Below are 16,213 nucleotides of genomic sequence, written 5' to 3'. Positions count from 1 at the left end.
CTGCTTTTCCATTCTTCCTGCTAAAGTGAACAAGTTCACATTTTCCCACATTATTTTCCATCTGCATGATATTTCCCCACTCACTTAATCTATCAATATCCCTTTCCAGACTCCTTACGTCCTCTTCATAACTTGCTCTCCTACCTATCTTTGTGTCATCAGCAAATTTAGCAACCATACCTTCGGTTCCTTCATCAAAATAATTTCTATAAATTGTAAAAGTTGAGGCCCCAGCACTGATCCCTGTGCAAAACCACTTGTTACCTCCTGCTAATAAGAAAAACACCCATTTACGCCTAATGTTATGATATGGCAGATGATGTCTGCCAGGCAGACCAAATCCACGAGGGAAACTTGTTCGCGCTATCACAACGATTTTGTATTTGTGGTAATCCGAGGTACAATACACCTTTAAGAGAATGTGAGCAGATTAACAACGTGATTGCATTACCCAATAGCTCTGTAGCGTGGGCTACAATGTCAATCAGTATTTTTAGAATAAGGTGTGATTTGAGAAGCACACGTGTTAGTGCTCTGTTACTTGTGTTAATGAACAGCATGTCCTTCATCTTACATTGGTCTCTGCACCTGCAGTATATTGTTTACCAACTCACTCACTAGTAGATAGGTGTGAAACCTTGTTTGCTGAGCAAAGCGACCCGACAGAAGGAACGTAACAGTATTTATTACGAGATGTGAGCACTGAATTCAGAAGTAATAAATCCACCAAAACCTTAAGATTTTAAAAAATTAAATTAAAATATTTATTAACAAAATAAAAGATGTCAAGCACATACATAAGACTACAATTACTACTACAATAACTCCTAAAATTCCTTATTAACCTGACCCCTAGTTACACTCCCTTTTTAAGGCAACGGTCCAAAATAGGTTTTAGATTTAAAACAGACTCAGCAAGTTAACACAATACCCTGGACATTGGAATTCCAAATGGCTTTTCCTCCACTCCAGCTCCATAAGACAACAGACTTATGCATAAATGCTGGAGGCTTCATTAAGGCTATTTCACACACTCATGTTAAATCTTACATGGCCGCTTTCTGACACACAGCCTTTCATTCTCCTTTTATATATGTTTCTCTCTTTTTAATGTGAATTCTGTTGTTCCATACGTCTTTGAAACTGTATCTCCCTCATAATATAAAAACTTTCATGTTGTCACTATATATTGTTGGAAAAAATAAACACATTCTTATGTCGGGTTGCTTTGCTTATCTGGCTAGTTGTAAACAGACTATAGGATCCCTTTTGAAATTCAAATATCCTTTCATTTATTTAAAAATGCAAATTCCCTTCACACATTGCATGCTAAGCCAGTATCCATGTTTACTCATTAGCATGTCAAGCACCTAGCTCCTTTTGATGATTTAATCTTGCAGTCCACTTGAGTCCAAATGTAATTAAATCACACATAGACAGACCCAACTGCATACAGCATATCCATTGGTGCCCCTTTATCCACAATACGTGACTCCTTCAGAGAACTCCAATAAACTGGTTAAACATGATTTCTCTTTCACAAAACCATGTTGACTCTGCCTGATTGCCATGAATTTTTCTAAGTGCCCTTTCATAACATTTTAAATAATAGCTTCTAACGTTTTCCCTATGACAGATGCTAAGCTAATTGGCCTGTGATTTCCTGCTTTCTCTCTCTCTCTCTCTCTCTCTCTCTCCCCCTCCCTTTTTGAATAAAGGAGTTACATTTGCTATTTTCCCAAACTAATGGAACCTTCCCTGTATCTGGGGAATTTTGGAAAATTAAAACCAACATATGAATCAGGAGCAGGAGTAGGCCACTTGGCCCCTCGTACCTGCTCTGCCATTCAATAAGATCATGGCTGATCTGAAAATAACCTCAACCCCACATTCGCATCAACTATCTCACGAGCTACTCCTTTTAAGACCCGAGGATGAAGTCCATCACGTCCTGGGGATTTGTCAGCCCTCCGCTCCAACAATTCGCTAAGTACCACTTCCCTGGTGATTGTAATTTTCCTGAGTTCCTCACTCCTTCCAATTCCTGATTTACAGCTATTTCTGGAATTTTACTTGTATCCTCCACAGTGAAGATCTTTGCAAAATACCTGTTTAATTCATCTGCCATCTCCTTATTTTCCATTACTAATTCCACCGACTCACTTTCTATAGGACCAACATTCAATTTGTTAACTCTTTTCTTATTTAAATATTTACAGAAATTACGAACTAGGAGCAGAGTAGCCCACTCATCCCTTCAAGCCTGCTCTGCCATTCAACAAGATCATGGTTGATCTGATTGCAACCTCCTGTCTACCCCAATAACCTTTCACCCCCTTTGTCATTTCTCATCTCTACCCAAACTGTTTCTACATCCTTGGGTCATGAACTTGGGTCATCCCTCTCTATTGTATTACTACCATCATTTAATTAACAGAGCCACCCCTTCACCTTTGCCTAGCTTCCCGTCCTTCCTAAATGCCATGTTCAATGTTCAGGTCCCAATCTATGTCACCCTGCAGCCATGTCTCTGTAATGCCTATCGGATTGCATTTATTTCTATTTGCACTCTCTCAGTTCATCTGTTACGAGTGCCATGCACATTCAGATAGAGGGCCTTTAGTTTTATCCTCTTATTTTTGTAAACTCGAGTCTCACTGCTGATGTACTTTGTACTGTCCACCCCTTCTTGTTAAGGTCTGTTTATCATTTCCCATATTAATACCTTTTCTCTCTTGTGTTGTCTCTACTCTTTGATTTACCACATTTTCTCAAATTCGGCCCCTTACCTCAGTATTTAGTTTAAAACTCTCTCTACTTCCCTAGATATGTGACTTGTTAGAACACGGTCCTCAGCACAGTTCAGGTGTAGACTGTCCCAGCTCAACTTGTAAATGACCATTTATGCCAATTTTCTGCTTCCTGTTAGCTAACCAATCCTCTAATCATGCTTGTATGTTACCTGACCACTCGCCCTCGCCCCACCACGAGCTCTTATTTTGTATAATAACTTTTGATATGGGACATTATCAAATGCCTTTTGGAAATCTAAGTACACCACATCTACAGGTTCCCCTTAATCCACATTTCATTTCCTCAAAGAAGTCCAGTCAATTATTCTTGAAAAAAGAGACATGTTGAAGTTTTTCACTTTGCACTCATCAGGACACTTCATAAGAATACCAGTATATGGTGAAAACAAATTTTATTGTATGAAAAGAGAGTGCTGATTGGTTGGCAAGTGGACTCTGGTAGAGGACTTGTCATGGAGAATGCATCAGTGATGGTGACTGACAGTTAATTGCCAAGCATTGTTTGAAATTTAAACCAGGCAGCTTGACCCTGATTGGTCAAGGCATTGCCCTGAGGAACGAGTCAGCGATTGGCTCTCATTTATTTTGTTTAGCTGCAACAGACTCAACGTATGTACATGTTTTTTCTGCCTGCAAAGAACAGGGGCCTGTGTATTAATATATGTAGCTTCCAGTACATGCGAATGCACCACACTGCAAGATGGATTGGCAATCTTAAATTTGTTGTCCGTATGATTCTTGGCACACAAGATTGTTTAGTAAATGTTGTCCAATCATAGAATCACATCAAATGTCAGACACTGTTTTGAGTTTTGCAAGCATGGGCTGGTTGGCTATGGCCTGTACCTTACCCATTGCGAACAAAGGAAGAGACATGCCATTTGATACAATCCACCAGTCTTTGGGATATATGGCCTACATACCTAGCACCACACCAGCACTGAAGTTCCTATATATGCCATATTAATCATTTGAGATAGACAGAGCATCTTTTTGCCTTGACAGCAGCATCCTGTTAGTGGCAAATACCACTTGTGTTGCTACTGTATAGTAGCAGTGCAAAACAGCTAGCTTCACTGTTGATCAAATTTTTGAATTACCTTTCCTTCCAGGGTAATCTAATGTAGACTGGGCACTTTTTGGTGCCAAAAGTGACAGCCCTAGGTCATCCAATTCCAGTATTATTTGTATATCTGAGACAGAAGTGCAACAAAGACCAAATTCGGGACATCAGTAACATAATTTCCCTACATGTCTTGATGGGCTCCATCCTTAACTTATAATCAGTTAAGAACAGATAAGATATCTATCGAATTACTCAGTGTATTAAACTTAAGGTTGTGCCAGTTTTCATTTCCAAATGTATTAACGTAGAAACATAGAAAATAGGAGCAGGAGTAGGCCATTCGGCCCTTCGAGCCTGCTCTGCCATTCATTATGATCATGGCTGATCATCCAACTCAATAGCCCTGCTCCCGCTTTTTCCCCATATCCTTTTGATCCATTTCGCCCCAAGATCTATATCTAACTCCTTCTTGAAAACGTGCAATGTTTTGGACTCACCTACTTTGTGGTAGTGAATTCCATAGGCTCACCACTCTCTGGGTGAAGAAATTTCTCCTCATCTCAGTCCTAAATGGTCTACCCCGTATCCTCAGACCCCTGGTTCTGGACTCCCCCACCATCGGGAACATCCTTCCTACACTGTCTAGCCCTGTTAGAATTTTCTATGAGATTTCCCCCCCCCCCCCGCCATTCTTCTGAACTCCAGTGAATATAATCCTAACCGACTCAATCTCTCCTCATATGTCAGTCCCGCCATCCCAGGAGTCAGTCTGGTAAACCCTCACTGCACTCCCTCTATAGCAAGAGCATCCTTCCTCAGATAAGGAGACCAAAACTGCACACAATATTCCAGGTGTGGTCTCACCAAGGCCCTGTATAATTGCAGCAAGACATCCCTGTTCCTGTACTCTAATCACCTGGCTATGAAGGCCAACGTACCATTTGCCTTCTTTACCGCCTGCTGTACCTGCATACTTACCTTCAGTGACTGGTGTACAAGGACACCCAGGCCTCATTGCACATTCCCCTCTCTCAATTTATAGCCATTCAGATAATTTGCCTTCCTGTTTTTGCTACCAAAGTGGAGAACCTCACATTTATCCACATTATACTGCATCTGCCATGCATTTGCCCACTCACTCAGCTTGTCCAAATCACACTGAAGCATCTCTGCATCCTCCTCACAGCTCACCCTCCCACCCAGCTTTGTGCCATCTGCAAATTTGGAGATATTACATTTAGTTCCCTCATCTAAATCATTCATATATATTGTGAATAACTGGGGTCCCAGCACTGATCCCTGCGGTACCCCACTAGTCACTGCCTGCCATTCGGAAAAAGACCCGTTTATTCCTACTCCTTGTTTCCTGTATGCCAGCCAGTTTTCTATCCATCTCAATACACTATCCCCAATCCCATGCGCTTTATTGATATTGATAATGCTAAAGTGAGACACAGTCCCATGATCAAGCGAGCGTTTATGCGAGATGTGCTTGAACAGATTGGTAATAGGGTTACTAAGTTAGGCCGTGCCCTACACTGCCCTCGGCCTGAGGTGTGCAAATTTCTTTAATTTTTGCTTTGATCTGTCCATGTTGCCATTTTGCTTCAATAAGCACCAGTAAACAGTACCTGTTTGAAACACATCCGCACTATAAATACCCTTAAGCAGAAGCGGTTTGGCAATGCAATTAATGACGCCATTAAACACGTAACAAATCTCTTTGACCATGTACTCTCAGAAAGCGAGGGGTTTGTTCTTGCACATGGTTTCAATTTTGGTGTGCCTTCATTCCAAATCAAACAGGAAGAGGTATTTGCTGAGCTGGAACTCCTCTACTCCCAACTATCCCACCACAAACCAACATCCACTGAAGGCGCTGAATTCTTGAAGTCGTGCCTAACTGATCTAGCGTATGCATATTGCAGGATTCCAAACGACCTGTCTGATTTTCACATGCAATGCGAATGTTCTACAGCGTTACGAGGCCTTAAGACCAACCCGGACATACACATCAATAAACCTGACAAAGGAATGGGAATAGTTATCCTTTAACAAGCGTGACTAAATGAACAAAATGCACGCCATTCTTAATGACGCGTCCAAATTCGTATCCGCTCAACATGACTAGACTGCCTTGCTCGAAAGCAAGCTTAAAAAAAAAAGTGCTTGCTGGCCTTCTGTAAGTTCAGTGAGCTGCCACGGGATATATATGACAGGGTTCATCCTCGTGACTCGCTGCCTCTGCTCTCAAGACACATAAGTGATGTACTTTTACGCCCTATCTTATCTATGACTGGTTCTGCACAACATGAATTAGCCAAATGGTTAGGCGAGTTTTCCATATACATGGCGAAGGATTGCTTGACATTTGCAAAGACCATACAGGACTTACATATCGATAGCAATGCTGTGTCCATGTGCTCATTTGACATTGCTAGCCTATTCACCAATGTTCCACTTCAGGAAGTCATAGATATTTGCGCTGCAACACTATATCATGGCGATCTAGACTTGCCACATTGCGTGAATCAGTATTCATTGAACTTGGCAACTCGCGCAGTCGAGTTCAGTTTCACTGGCACCATGTGTGTTCAAATAGATGGTGTTGCCATGGGATCTCCTCCAGGCCCAGCTCTCGCTAACATCTTTGTTGGGTTCCGTGAGAAACGTGTCTGCGATAGAATGACACTCGACCTCCTACCCCTCGCATATTTCCAATATGTGGATGATACATTTGCTATATTTAAATGCTCAGCTGCATGTAATAATTTTCTTGCACATCTTAATGGGCTCCATCCTGTGCTGACATTCACATTTTAAACTGGTGCAGTCAAATGAACTCCCTTTGCCTGACGTACTAGTGGAAAAGTCTGCCAGGGGGCTCTTTATCATGGTCTACCACAAGCCTACCTTCACTGGTCAGTATACACATTGAGATTCTTATGGTTCCACACGCTATAAGATTGGCCTTATCGGCATCTTAATAAACAGGGCCCAAGCCATTTGCTCACCTTGCAAGCTTGATGCTGAAATAGGGTGCATCAGAGGCATCCCGCTAGATTAATGGCTACCCTGGTCAGATCATGCAAACTCATGAGTGGGCCTAAGGCTGTCATATTTACCCCTGAAAAGTGCCCAGTCTACCTCAGATTACCCTGGGAGGGAAAGATAGCTCAAAAAATTTGAGCAATGCGTGAAGCTGACTATTTCACGCTGCTACTATGCAGTAGCAACATGAGTGGTATTCGCCAGTAACAGGATGCTGCCGTCAAGCCTAAAAGACATTCTGCCTATCACACAAATGAGTAATATGGTGTGTATAAATAGGTATTTCAGTGCCAGTGTGGTGCTAGGTATGTAGGCCATTTGTCCCAGAGACTGGCAGATCATATCAAACAGCATGTCCCTTCCTTCCGCTGTTTGCAACGGGCAAGGTACAGACTGTAGCCAACCAGCCCATGCTTGCAGAACTCAAAACCATGTTCAACATTAGATTTGATTCTGCAATTGAAAAACATTTGCTAAATAATCCTCAATATGCTAAGAATTACGTTGACAACCAATTTAAGATTGTCAGTCGGGCTCGCAGTGTGGTGCATTTGTGTGCACTGGAAGCTACATATATTAATACACAAGGCCTTGTTCTTTGCAGACAGAACATGTTTACACATTACGCCTGTTTCAGCTAAACAAAATAAGTGACAGCCATTCGCTGGTTCATTCCTCAGGGCAAACCTTGACCAATCAGAGTTAAGCTGTCTGGTTTAAATTTTCAAACAATGCTTGGCAGTTAACTGTTAGTCATCACCAACTGATGTATTCTGCATGGCAACACCTCTACCAATCAGAATCTGCTTGCCAACCAATCAACACACTCTTCACATAGTATAAATTATTGTTCCCTTTCCATTTGATATTCTTGCGAATTGCCTTGAGTGCAAGATGAAAAGCTTCGACCCCAAAAAAAATCTTTTTTTTTCAACAATTATCGAGTGCTGTACTACCAAACGACTAAATGCAGATCAATTGAAGGTTGAGCTTCATCCATGTAAGATAATGGAATTGGTCATCTGCAGTTCGCTCAAGGAGCATCTGAAGGTCAATAAACTAGTTAACAGCAGTTGGCATGCACTCAGATGGGATGACCCCGCTTGAACCACTATCACCAACTAGAAGTTCTATAATATGATGTGCCGAAAGGCTTTTCATAAAGTTCCACATAGAAAGCTATTAATTAACCTAAAAGTATGGAAATTCAGATGTAATAGACATGTGAAACAGTGTGAAACTTACAGCATGAACAAATAATTTGTGTAGAATATTAGGATTTCTAATTTCTTTACTCTGGGAGAGACTGCCAGTAGTAGGGCAAATTCAATTCCATTCCTGTTCATTGCATGAACTTCCAGTGGTGATCGGTCATGTTTTCTGTTGAAAATAAGTCATTGGCTGATTTTTTAAAAAAATATTGTTTTTGGGATATGTCCTGTCAGAACAAACCAGTATTTATGCTGAATCACTATTTGCTTCAAGTACATTGTGTGTCAGCCATGTCTCGGTTGGTAGCACTCTTACCTGAGTCAGAAGGTTCTGGGTTCAAGATCCACTTCAGGACTTGAGCACAAAAATCAAAGCGACACTCTAATGTAGTACTAAGGGAGTTGTTTATGTTTTGGATGAGATGTTAAACAAGGCTCCACCTTCCCTCTAAGATGGACTCGAAAGATCTCATGGCACTATTTTGAAGGCCAGCTGGAGAATTCTCCCTGGTGTCTTGGCCAATATTTATCCCTCAATTAACATCAAAATGGATTGGTTATTATCACCTTGCTGTTTGTGGGAGTTTGCTGTGTGCAAATTGGCTGCTACATTTCCCATGTTACAATGGTGACTACACTTCAGAAGTCCTTCATTTGTTGTAAAGTGCTTTGAGAAATCCAGTGGTTGTGAAAAATGCCAAATAAACAGGTATTTTAAATTGCCTTGTAGTATGGAATTGAACTTGTATAAACAGGGCCAGTTCCCTTCCTGGAAGACATAAGTGAATCAGTTGGGTTTCAGTTACAATAGGGTAATTCATGAAGTGCTGTAGCTGTATGATGTGGGAGCTGGCAGATCCCATTGCGAGCTGCAGTGACCACATCTGCAGCAAGTGTTGGTTGCTGGAGGAACTCCGGCTCAGAATTGATGAGCTGGAGTCCGAGCTCCAGACGCTGCGGCACATCCGGGAGGGGGAGAGTTACCTGGACGCTTTGTTTCAGGAGGCGGTCACACCCGGTAGATTAAGTACCTCAAGTTCGGTCAGTGGTCAGGGTCAGCAGGGTGTGACTGCAAGTGAGGCAGGTAGAGGGATCCTGTGTTCAGGAACAGAGGAGCCTCAGCTCTTGGCCTTGTCCAACAGGTACGAGGCACTTGCTCCCTGTGTGGATGAGGAACAGGGCTGTAGGGAGGATGAGCCAGCTGACCACGGCACCATGGCACAGGAGGCCATTCAAGAGTGGGGAGCAAAAAGACAAGTGGTAGTTGTAGGGGATTCTATAATTAGGGGAATTGATAGCTTCCTTTGTAAGCAGGATCGAGAGTCCCACGTGGTATGTTGCCTGCCCGGTGCCAGGGTGAGGGACATCTCTGACCGGCTTGAAAGGATATTGGAGAAGGAGGGGGAGGATCCAGTTGTTGTGGTCCACGTCGGGACAAATAACTTAGGTAAGACTAGGAAAGAGGACCTGTTTGGGGATTATCAGGAACTAGGAACTAAATTAAAGAACAGGTCCTCCAGGGTTATAATCTCCGGATTACTACCCGAGCCACATGCAAATTGGCATAGGGACGCGAGAATAAGGGAAGTAAACACGTGGCTAAAGGAGTGGTGCAGGAAAGAGGGGTTCCATTTCGTGGGGCACTGGCATCAGTATTGGAACAGGAGGGATCTGTACCGTTGGGATGGTCTCCATCTGAACCAATCTGGGACCAATGTACTAGCGAAAAGGGTAAATAGGATGGTCAACAGGACTTTAAACTAGAAAGTAGTGGGGGGAAGGAAGGGTAAAACTCCAAGAAGCAAGACTAATGGGAAACAAAGCAGCAGGTTAGTGTGTGGGGGGGTGGATTCAACTTCATGGAAAATTATGAAAAAACTGATAAGAAAGGAGAGCCCAGGAGAGGCTATTAAAGTCCCCAGAACACAAAATAGGACAGAGTGTTTGGAAAGGGCTAGGAATCTAACTTCAAGCACATCAGATAAAGGGACGACAATGAGAAAGGGGACGGGAAATACAGGACTGAAGGTGTTGTATCTGAATGCATGCAGTATACAAAATAAGGTAAATGAGCTTGTGGCACTGATTGAAATTGGCAGGTATGATGTGGTGGGCATCACGGAGACATGGCTGCAAGGGGATCAGGACTGGGAGCTAAATATCCAAGGATATACATCCTATCGAAAAGATAGACAGGTTGGCAGAGGGGGTGGGGTTGCTTTGTTAGTAAGAAATGAAATTGAATCGATAGCAAGAAATGACGTAGGGTCAGATGATGTAGAATCTGTGTGGGTAGAGTTGAGGAACCGCAAAGGTAAAAAAACCTAAATGGGAGTTATGTACAGGCCTCCGAACAGTAGTCAAGATGTGGGGCACAAGATACACCAGGAGATAGAAAAGGCGTGTAAGAAAGGCAAGGTTACAGTGATCATGGGGGATTTCAATATGCAGGTAGACTGGGAAAATCAGGTTGGTAGTGGATCCCAAGAAAAGGAATTTGTGGAATGTCTACGAGATGGCTTTTTGGAGTAGTTTGTGGTGGAGCCCACCAGGGAACAGGCAATTCTAGATTTAGTGATGTGTAATGAGGCAGATTTGATAAGGGAGCTTAAGGTGAAGGAACCCTTAGGAGGAAGTGACCATAATATGATCGAATTTACCCTGCAATTTGAGAGGAAAAAGCTGGAATCAGATGTAAGGGTATTACAGTTGAATAAAGGCAACTACAGAGGCATGAGGGAGGAGCTGGCCAGAATTGACTGGTAGATGAGCCTAGCAGGAAAGACAGTGGAACAGCAATGGCAGGAGTTTCTAGGAGTAATTTGGGAGACACTGCAAAAATTCTTCCCAGGAAGAAGAAGCATACTAAAGGGAGGACGAGGCAACATGGCTGACAAGGAAGTCAGGGACAGCATAAAAGCTAAAGAGAAAGCATACAATGCAGCGAAGAGCAATGGGAAACCAGAGGATTGGGAAGCCTTCAAAGACCAACAGAGGACAACTAAAAAAGAAATAAGGAGGGAGAAGATTAAATATGGGGGTAAACTAGCCAGTGATATAAAAGAAGGTTGCAAGAGTTTTTTTAGATATATAAAGGGTAAGAGAAAGGCAAAAGTGGACATTGGGCCACTGGAAAATGATGCTGGAGAAGTAGTAGTGGGGAACAAAGAAATGGCGGAGGAACTGAATAGGTACTTTGCGTCAGTCTTCACGGTGGAAGACACGAGTAACATCCCCAAAGTTCGAGAGAGTCGGGGGGGCAGAGGTGAGTATGGTGGCCATTACCAAGGAGAAGGTGCTAGGAAAACTGAAAGGTCTGAAGGTGGATAAATCACCTGGACCAGATGGATTACACCCCAGAGTTCTGAAGGAGATAGCTGAAGAGATAGTGGAGACGTTAGTGGTGATCTTTCAGGAATCACTGGAGTCAGGGAGGGTTCCAGAGGACTGGAAAATCACTAATGTAACCCCCCTGTTTAAGAAGGGAGTGAGGCAAAAGACGGGAAATTACAGGCCAATTCGCCTGACCTCGGTCGTTGGTAAGATTTTAGAGTCCATTATTAAGGATGAGATTTCAGAATACTTGGAAGTGCATGGTAAAATAGGGCAAAGTCAACATGGTTTCATCAAGGGGAGGTCATGCCTGACAAATCTGTTAGAATTCTTTTGAGGAGGTAACGAGTAGGTTAGACAAAGGAGAGCCAATGGATGTTATCTACTTGGACTTCCAGAAGGCCTTTGACAAGGTGCCGCACAGGAGGCTGCTCAGTAAGATAAGAGCCCATGGTGTTAGAGGCAAGGTACTAGCATGGATAGAAGATTGGCTGTCTGGCAGGAATCAGAGAGTGGGGATAAGTGGGTCCTTCTCAGGATGGCAGCCGGTGACTAGTTGAGCTCCGCAGGGGTCAGTGTTGGGACCACAACTTTTCACTTTATACATTAATGATCTAGGTGAAGGAACTGAGGGCATCCTGGCTAAGTTTGTAGATGATACAAAGATAGGTGGAAGGACAGGTAGTATTGAGGAGGCGGGGAGGCTGCAGACAGATTTGGACAGGTTAGGAGAATGGGCAAAGAAGTGGCAGATGGAATACAATGTGGGGAAGTGTGAGGTCATGCACTTTGGTAGGAAGAATAGAGGCATAGACTATTTTCTAGATGGGAAGAGAATTCAGAAATCTGGAGTGCAAAGGGACTTGGGAGTCCTAGTCCAGGATTCTCTTAAGGTTAACTTGCAGGTTGAGTCGGTAGTTAGGAAGGCAAATGCAATGTTGGCATTTATTTTGAGAGGACTAGAATATAAAAGCAGGGATGTGCTGCTGAGGCTTTATAAGGCTCTGGTCAGACCACATTTAGAATATTGTGAGCAATTTTGGGCCCCGTATCTCAGGAAGGATGTGCTGGCCCTAGAGAGGGTCCAGAGGAGGTTCACAAGAATGATCCCAGGAATGAAAGACTTAACATATGAGGAACGTTTGAGGACTCTGGGTCTATACTCGATGGAGTTCAGAAGGATGAGGGGGGATCTGATTGAAACTTACAGAATACTGAAAGGCCAGGATAGAGTGGACGTGGGGAAGATGTTTCCATTAGTAGGAGAGACTAGGACCCGAGGGCACAGCCTCAGAGTAAAGGGAAGACCTTTTAGAACAGAGATGAGGAGAAACTTCTTTAGCCAGAGAGTGGTGAATCTATGGAATTCATTGCCACAGAAGGCTGTGGAGGCCAGGTCATTGAGTGTATTTAAGACCAAGGTAGATAGGTTCTTGATTGGTAAGGGGATCAAAGGTTACGGCGAGAAGGCAAGAGATTGGGGTTGAGAAACTTATCAGCCATGATTGAATGGCGGAGCAGACTCGATGGACCAAATGGCCTAATTTCTGCTCCTATGTCTTATGGTCTTATTAGATTTTATTGAATTAAAATTTACAGCTTGCTACTTGGAGGAAATTTGTTTAAAAGTTTTTTTTTCTTTGCAGGGTTTATTTAAGTATCTTGAGAAGTGCTTCACAGACCTAAAGCAGCGGGGTGTTGTGATTGGATATGATACTCGAGGTCAAGAGACTAGCAGCTGTAGTAGCAAGAGGTGAGTGCTGTTCAAAGATGGGGGACCTTGCAATATCTTTCTTTCCTTTCCTTTCAATCAGATCCAAAAGTGGTCAAAACAATACAAAAATTACCATAAGCTGCATGATTGCTTTCCACTCCAAACTCTGAAATCTAATAATGTTAATAGAAGTAAACAAAGTAAAATAAAGTAAAAGAAGTAAATTGAAGCCATGGCAGGACAGCTCGGTTGTGTGGAATGCGTGTCCTGTAAAATGTGGGATGTTGTGGACGCTCCTGATGTCCTAGACGACCATGTGTGCAGGAAGTGTCACCAGCTGTCGAACCTGGAGCTCCGGGTTTCAGAGCTCAAGCGGCTCCTGGAGTCACTGTGGTGCATCCGTGAGGCTGAAAGCTACATGGATAGCATGTTCAGGGAGGTGATCACACCACAGCTTAGGAGCCTGGAGGTAGAAAGGGAATGGGTGAATGCCAGGCAGTCCAAGAAAACTCAGCAGGTAGTGCAGGGGTCCCCTGGGTTCCTGCTCACAAATTGGTTTTCTGTTTTGGAAACTGGTGAGGGCACTGGTTCCTCAGGAGCGCAGTCAGAGCCAAGTTTGTGGCACCATCAGTGGCTCAGCTGTACTGGAGGGGAGGAAGAAGAAAGGAAGAGCTATAGTGATAGGGGATTCGTTAGTCAGGGGAACAGACAGGTGTTTCTGTGACATGACTCCAGGATGGGGAGTGGGATTAAAAAAAGATGGGGCTGTAACATTATTGGTTAAAGAATAAATTACAGCTGTGAGAAGGGATGATATACTAAATGAGGCATCAAGCATGACCCAGGCCTTCCTGTCGCTTGCCATTTCAACACCCCATCTTGCTCTCATGCCCACATGTCCATCCTTGGCCTGCTGCATTGTTCCAGTGAAGCCCAACATAAACTGGAGGAACAGCACCTCATCTTCCAATTTAGGCACTTTACAGCCTCCTGGATTTAACATTGAGTTCAACAGCTTCAGACCATGAACTCTGTCCTCCATCCTCACCCCCTTTATATCCCCTTCTTTCAATATTCATTCACATTTCTTAATTTTTATTTTTTATCCACTTATTTTTATTTAAATTCATTTTTATTAATTGTTTTATCCTATTTTCAATCTTTTTTCCCACCGCCATCCCCTCCCCCCACAAGGGTCATCTGTTACTTGTTCATATTGTTATTTCCAGAGTGCTTACCCTTGTCCTGCCACTATCACGTTCTGCTCTCCGACCTTATGCTGCCACCAGCACCTCCTTTAGCCAGTATCACTATCATTAACACCCCTTTGTCCTTTTGTCCATGACATCTCTAGCAATCTCTCCTTTGCCTCCGCCTATCACTGGCCTTCTATCCAACTTCACCTGCTCCACCCCCCTTTAAACAGTATAAATTTCATTACATTTTACTTCTCTTTAGCTCTGAAGAAGAGCTATAACGACTTGAAAAGTTAACTCTTTTTTTCTCTCCATAGATGCTATTAGACCCACCGAGTTTTTCCAGCATTTTCTGTTTTTGTACCAAATGAGGCCATATGGGTTGAGCTCAGAAATAAAAAGGGACAGCCAAACTGCTAGGAGTGTTCTATAGACCCCTAAATAGTGGAAGAGTTAGAAGAGCAAATATGTAGGCAGATTTCTGAGTGCAAAAATAATAAGGCAGTAATAGCTGGGGACTTCAACTACCCTAATATCAATTGGGATATGAACAGTGTGAAGGGCACAGAGGGCGCAAAATTCTTAAACTACGTTCAAGAGAACTTTTTTAGCCAACACGTAACAAGCCCAATGAGAGGGAGCACAATTCTAGATTTAGTCTTGGGAAAAGAAGCTGGGCAAGTGGATGAAGTAGCAGTGGGGGAACGTTTTGGAGATAGTGACGCAACATAATTCGATTTAGCATCATTATGGAAAAGGACAAAGATAGAACAGGAGTGAAAGTTCTAAATTGGAGGAAGACAAATTTTACGAAGCTCAGGTGAGCTAGCGAGAGTGGACTGGATACAGCTATTGGAAGGGAAAACAGTGCCAAATCAGTGGGAGGCATTCAAAAGCAAGATTCTACAGGCACAGCGTAGACATATCCCCACAAAAAAATGGATGGTATTGCCAAATCTAGAGCCCCCTGATTATCCAGAAGCATACAGGCCAAGATGAAGCAGAAAAAGAAAGCTTATGACAGTCTCAAAAGACTTAATACTGTAGAAAGCCTAGAGAAGTATAGAAAGTACAGGGGTGAAGTAAAAATGGAAAATTTGGAAAGCAAAGAGGATACAAAAAAATATTTGCAGGTAAAATCAAAGAAAACCCAAAGATGTTTTACCAGTACATTAAGAGCAAGAGAATAACTAAGGAAAGAGGAGGGCTTATCAGAGATGTACATGGTAACTTGTGTGTTGATGCTGAAGATGTGGGCAGGATTCTCAATGAGCACTTTGTCTCCATCTTTTAAGGAGAGGGATGATGCAGACATTCTAGTTAAAGAGGAGCAGTGTGAAATATTAGATACAATAAGCATTGTGAGAGAGGAAGTACTGGAGCCACTGACATCCTTGAAGGTGGATAAGTCCCCAGGGTCAGATGGATTGTATCCCAGGTTGTTAAAGGAAGCCAGGGAGTAAATAGCGGATGTTCTGAGGATCATTTTCCAATCCTCAATAGATACAGGCAAGTTACCAGAGGATTGGAGGTCTGCAAATGCTGTACCATTATTTAAAAAGGGTGCAAGGGATAGGCCAGAAAATTATATACTGGTCAGTCTGACTTCAGTGGTGGGCAAATTATTGGAATCAATTTTGAAAGACAGGATAAACTGTCACTTAGAAAGGTACAGATTGATCAGGGACAGTCAGCATGTTTTTTTGTTAGGGGAACATCGTGTTTTACTAACTTAATCGAATTTTTTGAGGAAGTAAGAAGGAGGATTGATGAAGGTAGTGCAGTGGATGTTGTCTACATGGATTTTAGTAAGGCACTTGACAAGGTCC

The 16,213-nt window shown here is 42.8% G+C and overlaps 1 protein-coding gene across 1 annotated transcript in view; it reads left to right on the top strand.

Moving 5' to 3' along the window:
* pgm2l1 (phosphoglucomutase 2-like 1) overlaps positions 1 to 16,213 on the top strand; it is a 112,223-nt gene that overhangs the window by 21,234 nt on the left and 74,776 nt on the right. Inside the window, exon 3 of the mRNA XM_078544977.1 lies at positions 13,121 to 13,227. Coding sequence (XP_078401103.1) covers positions 13,121 to 13,227 — 107 coding nt within the window. The remainder of the gene's footprint in view (positions 1 to 13,120; positions 13,228 to 16,213) is intronic.

Source organism: Cetorhinus maximus, chromosome 7 (genome assembly GCF_964194155.1).
Source record: "Cetorhinus maximus chromosome 7, sCetMax3.hap1.1, whole genome shotgun sequence".
NCBI lineage: Eukaryota > Metazoa > Chordata > Chondrichthyes > Lamniformes > Cetorhinidae > Cetorhinus > Cetorhinus maximus.
Note: the sequence above shows the minus strand (reverse complement) of the source record. Positions and strands in the feature narration are given on the sequence as shown.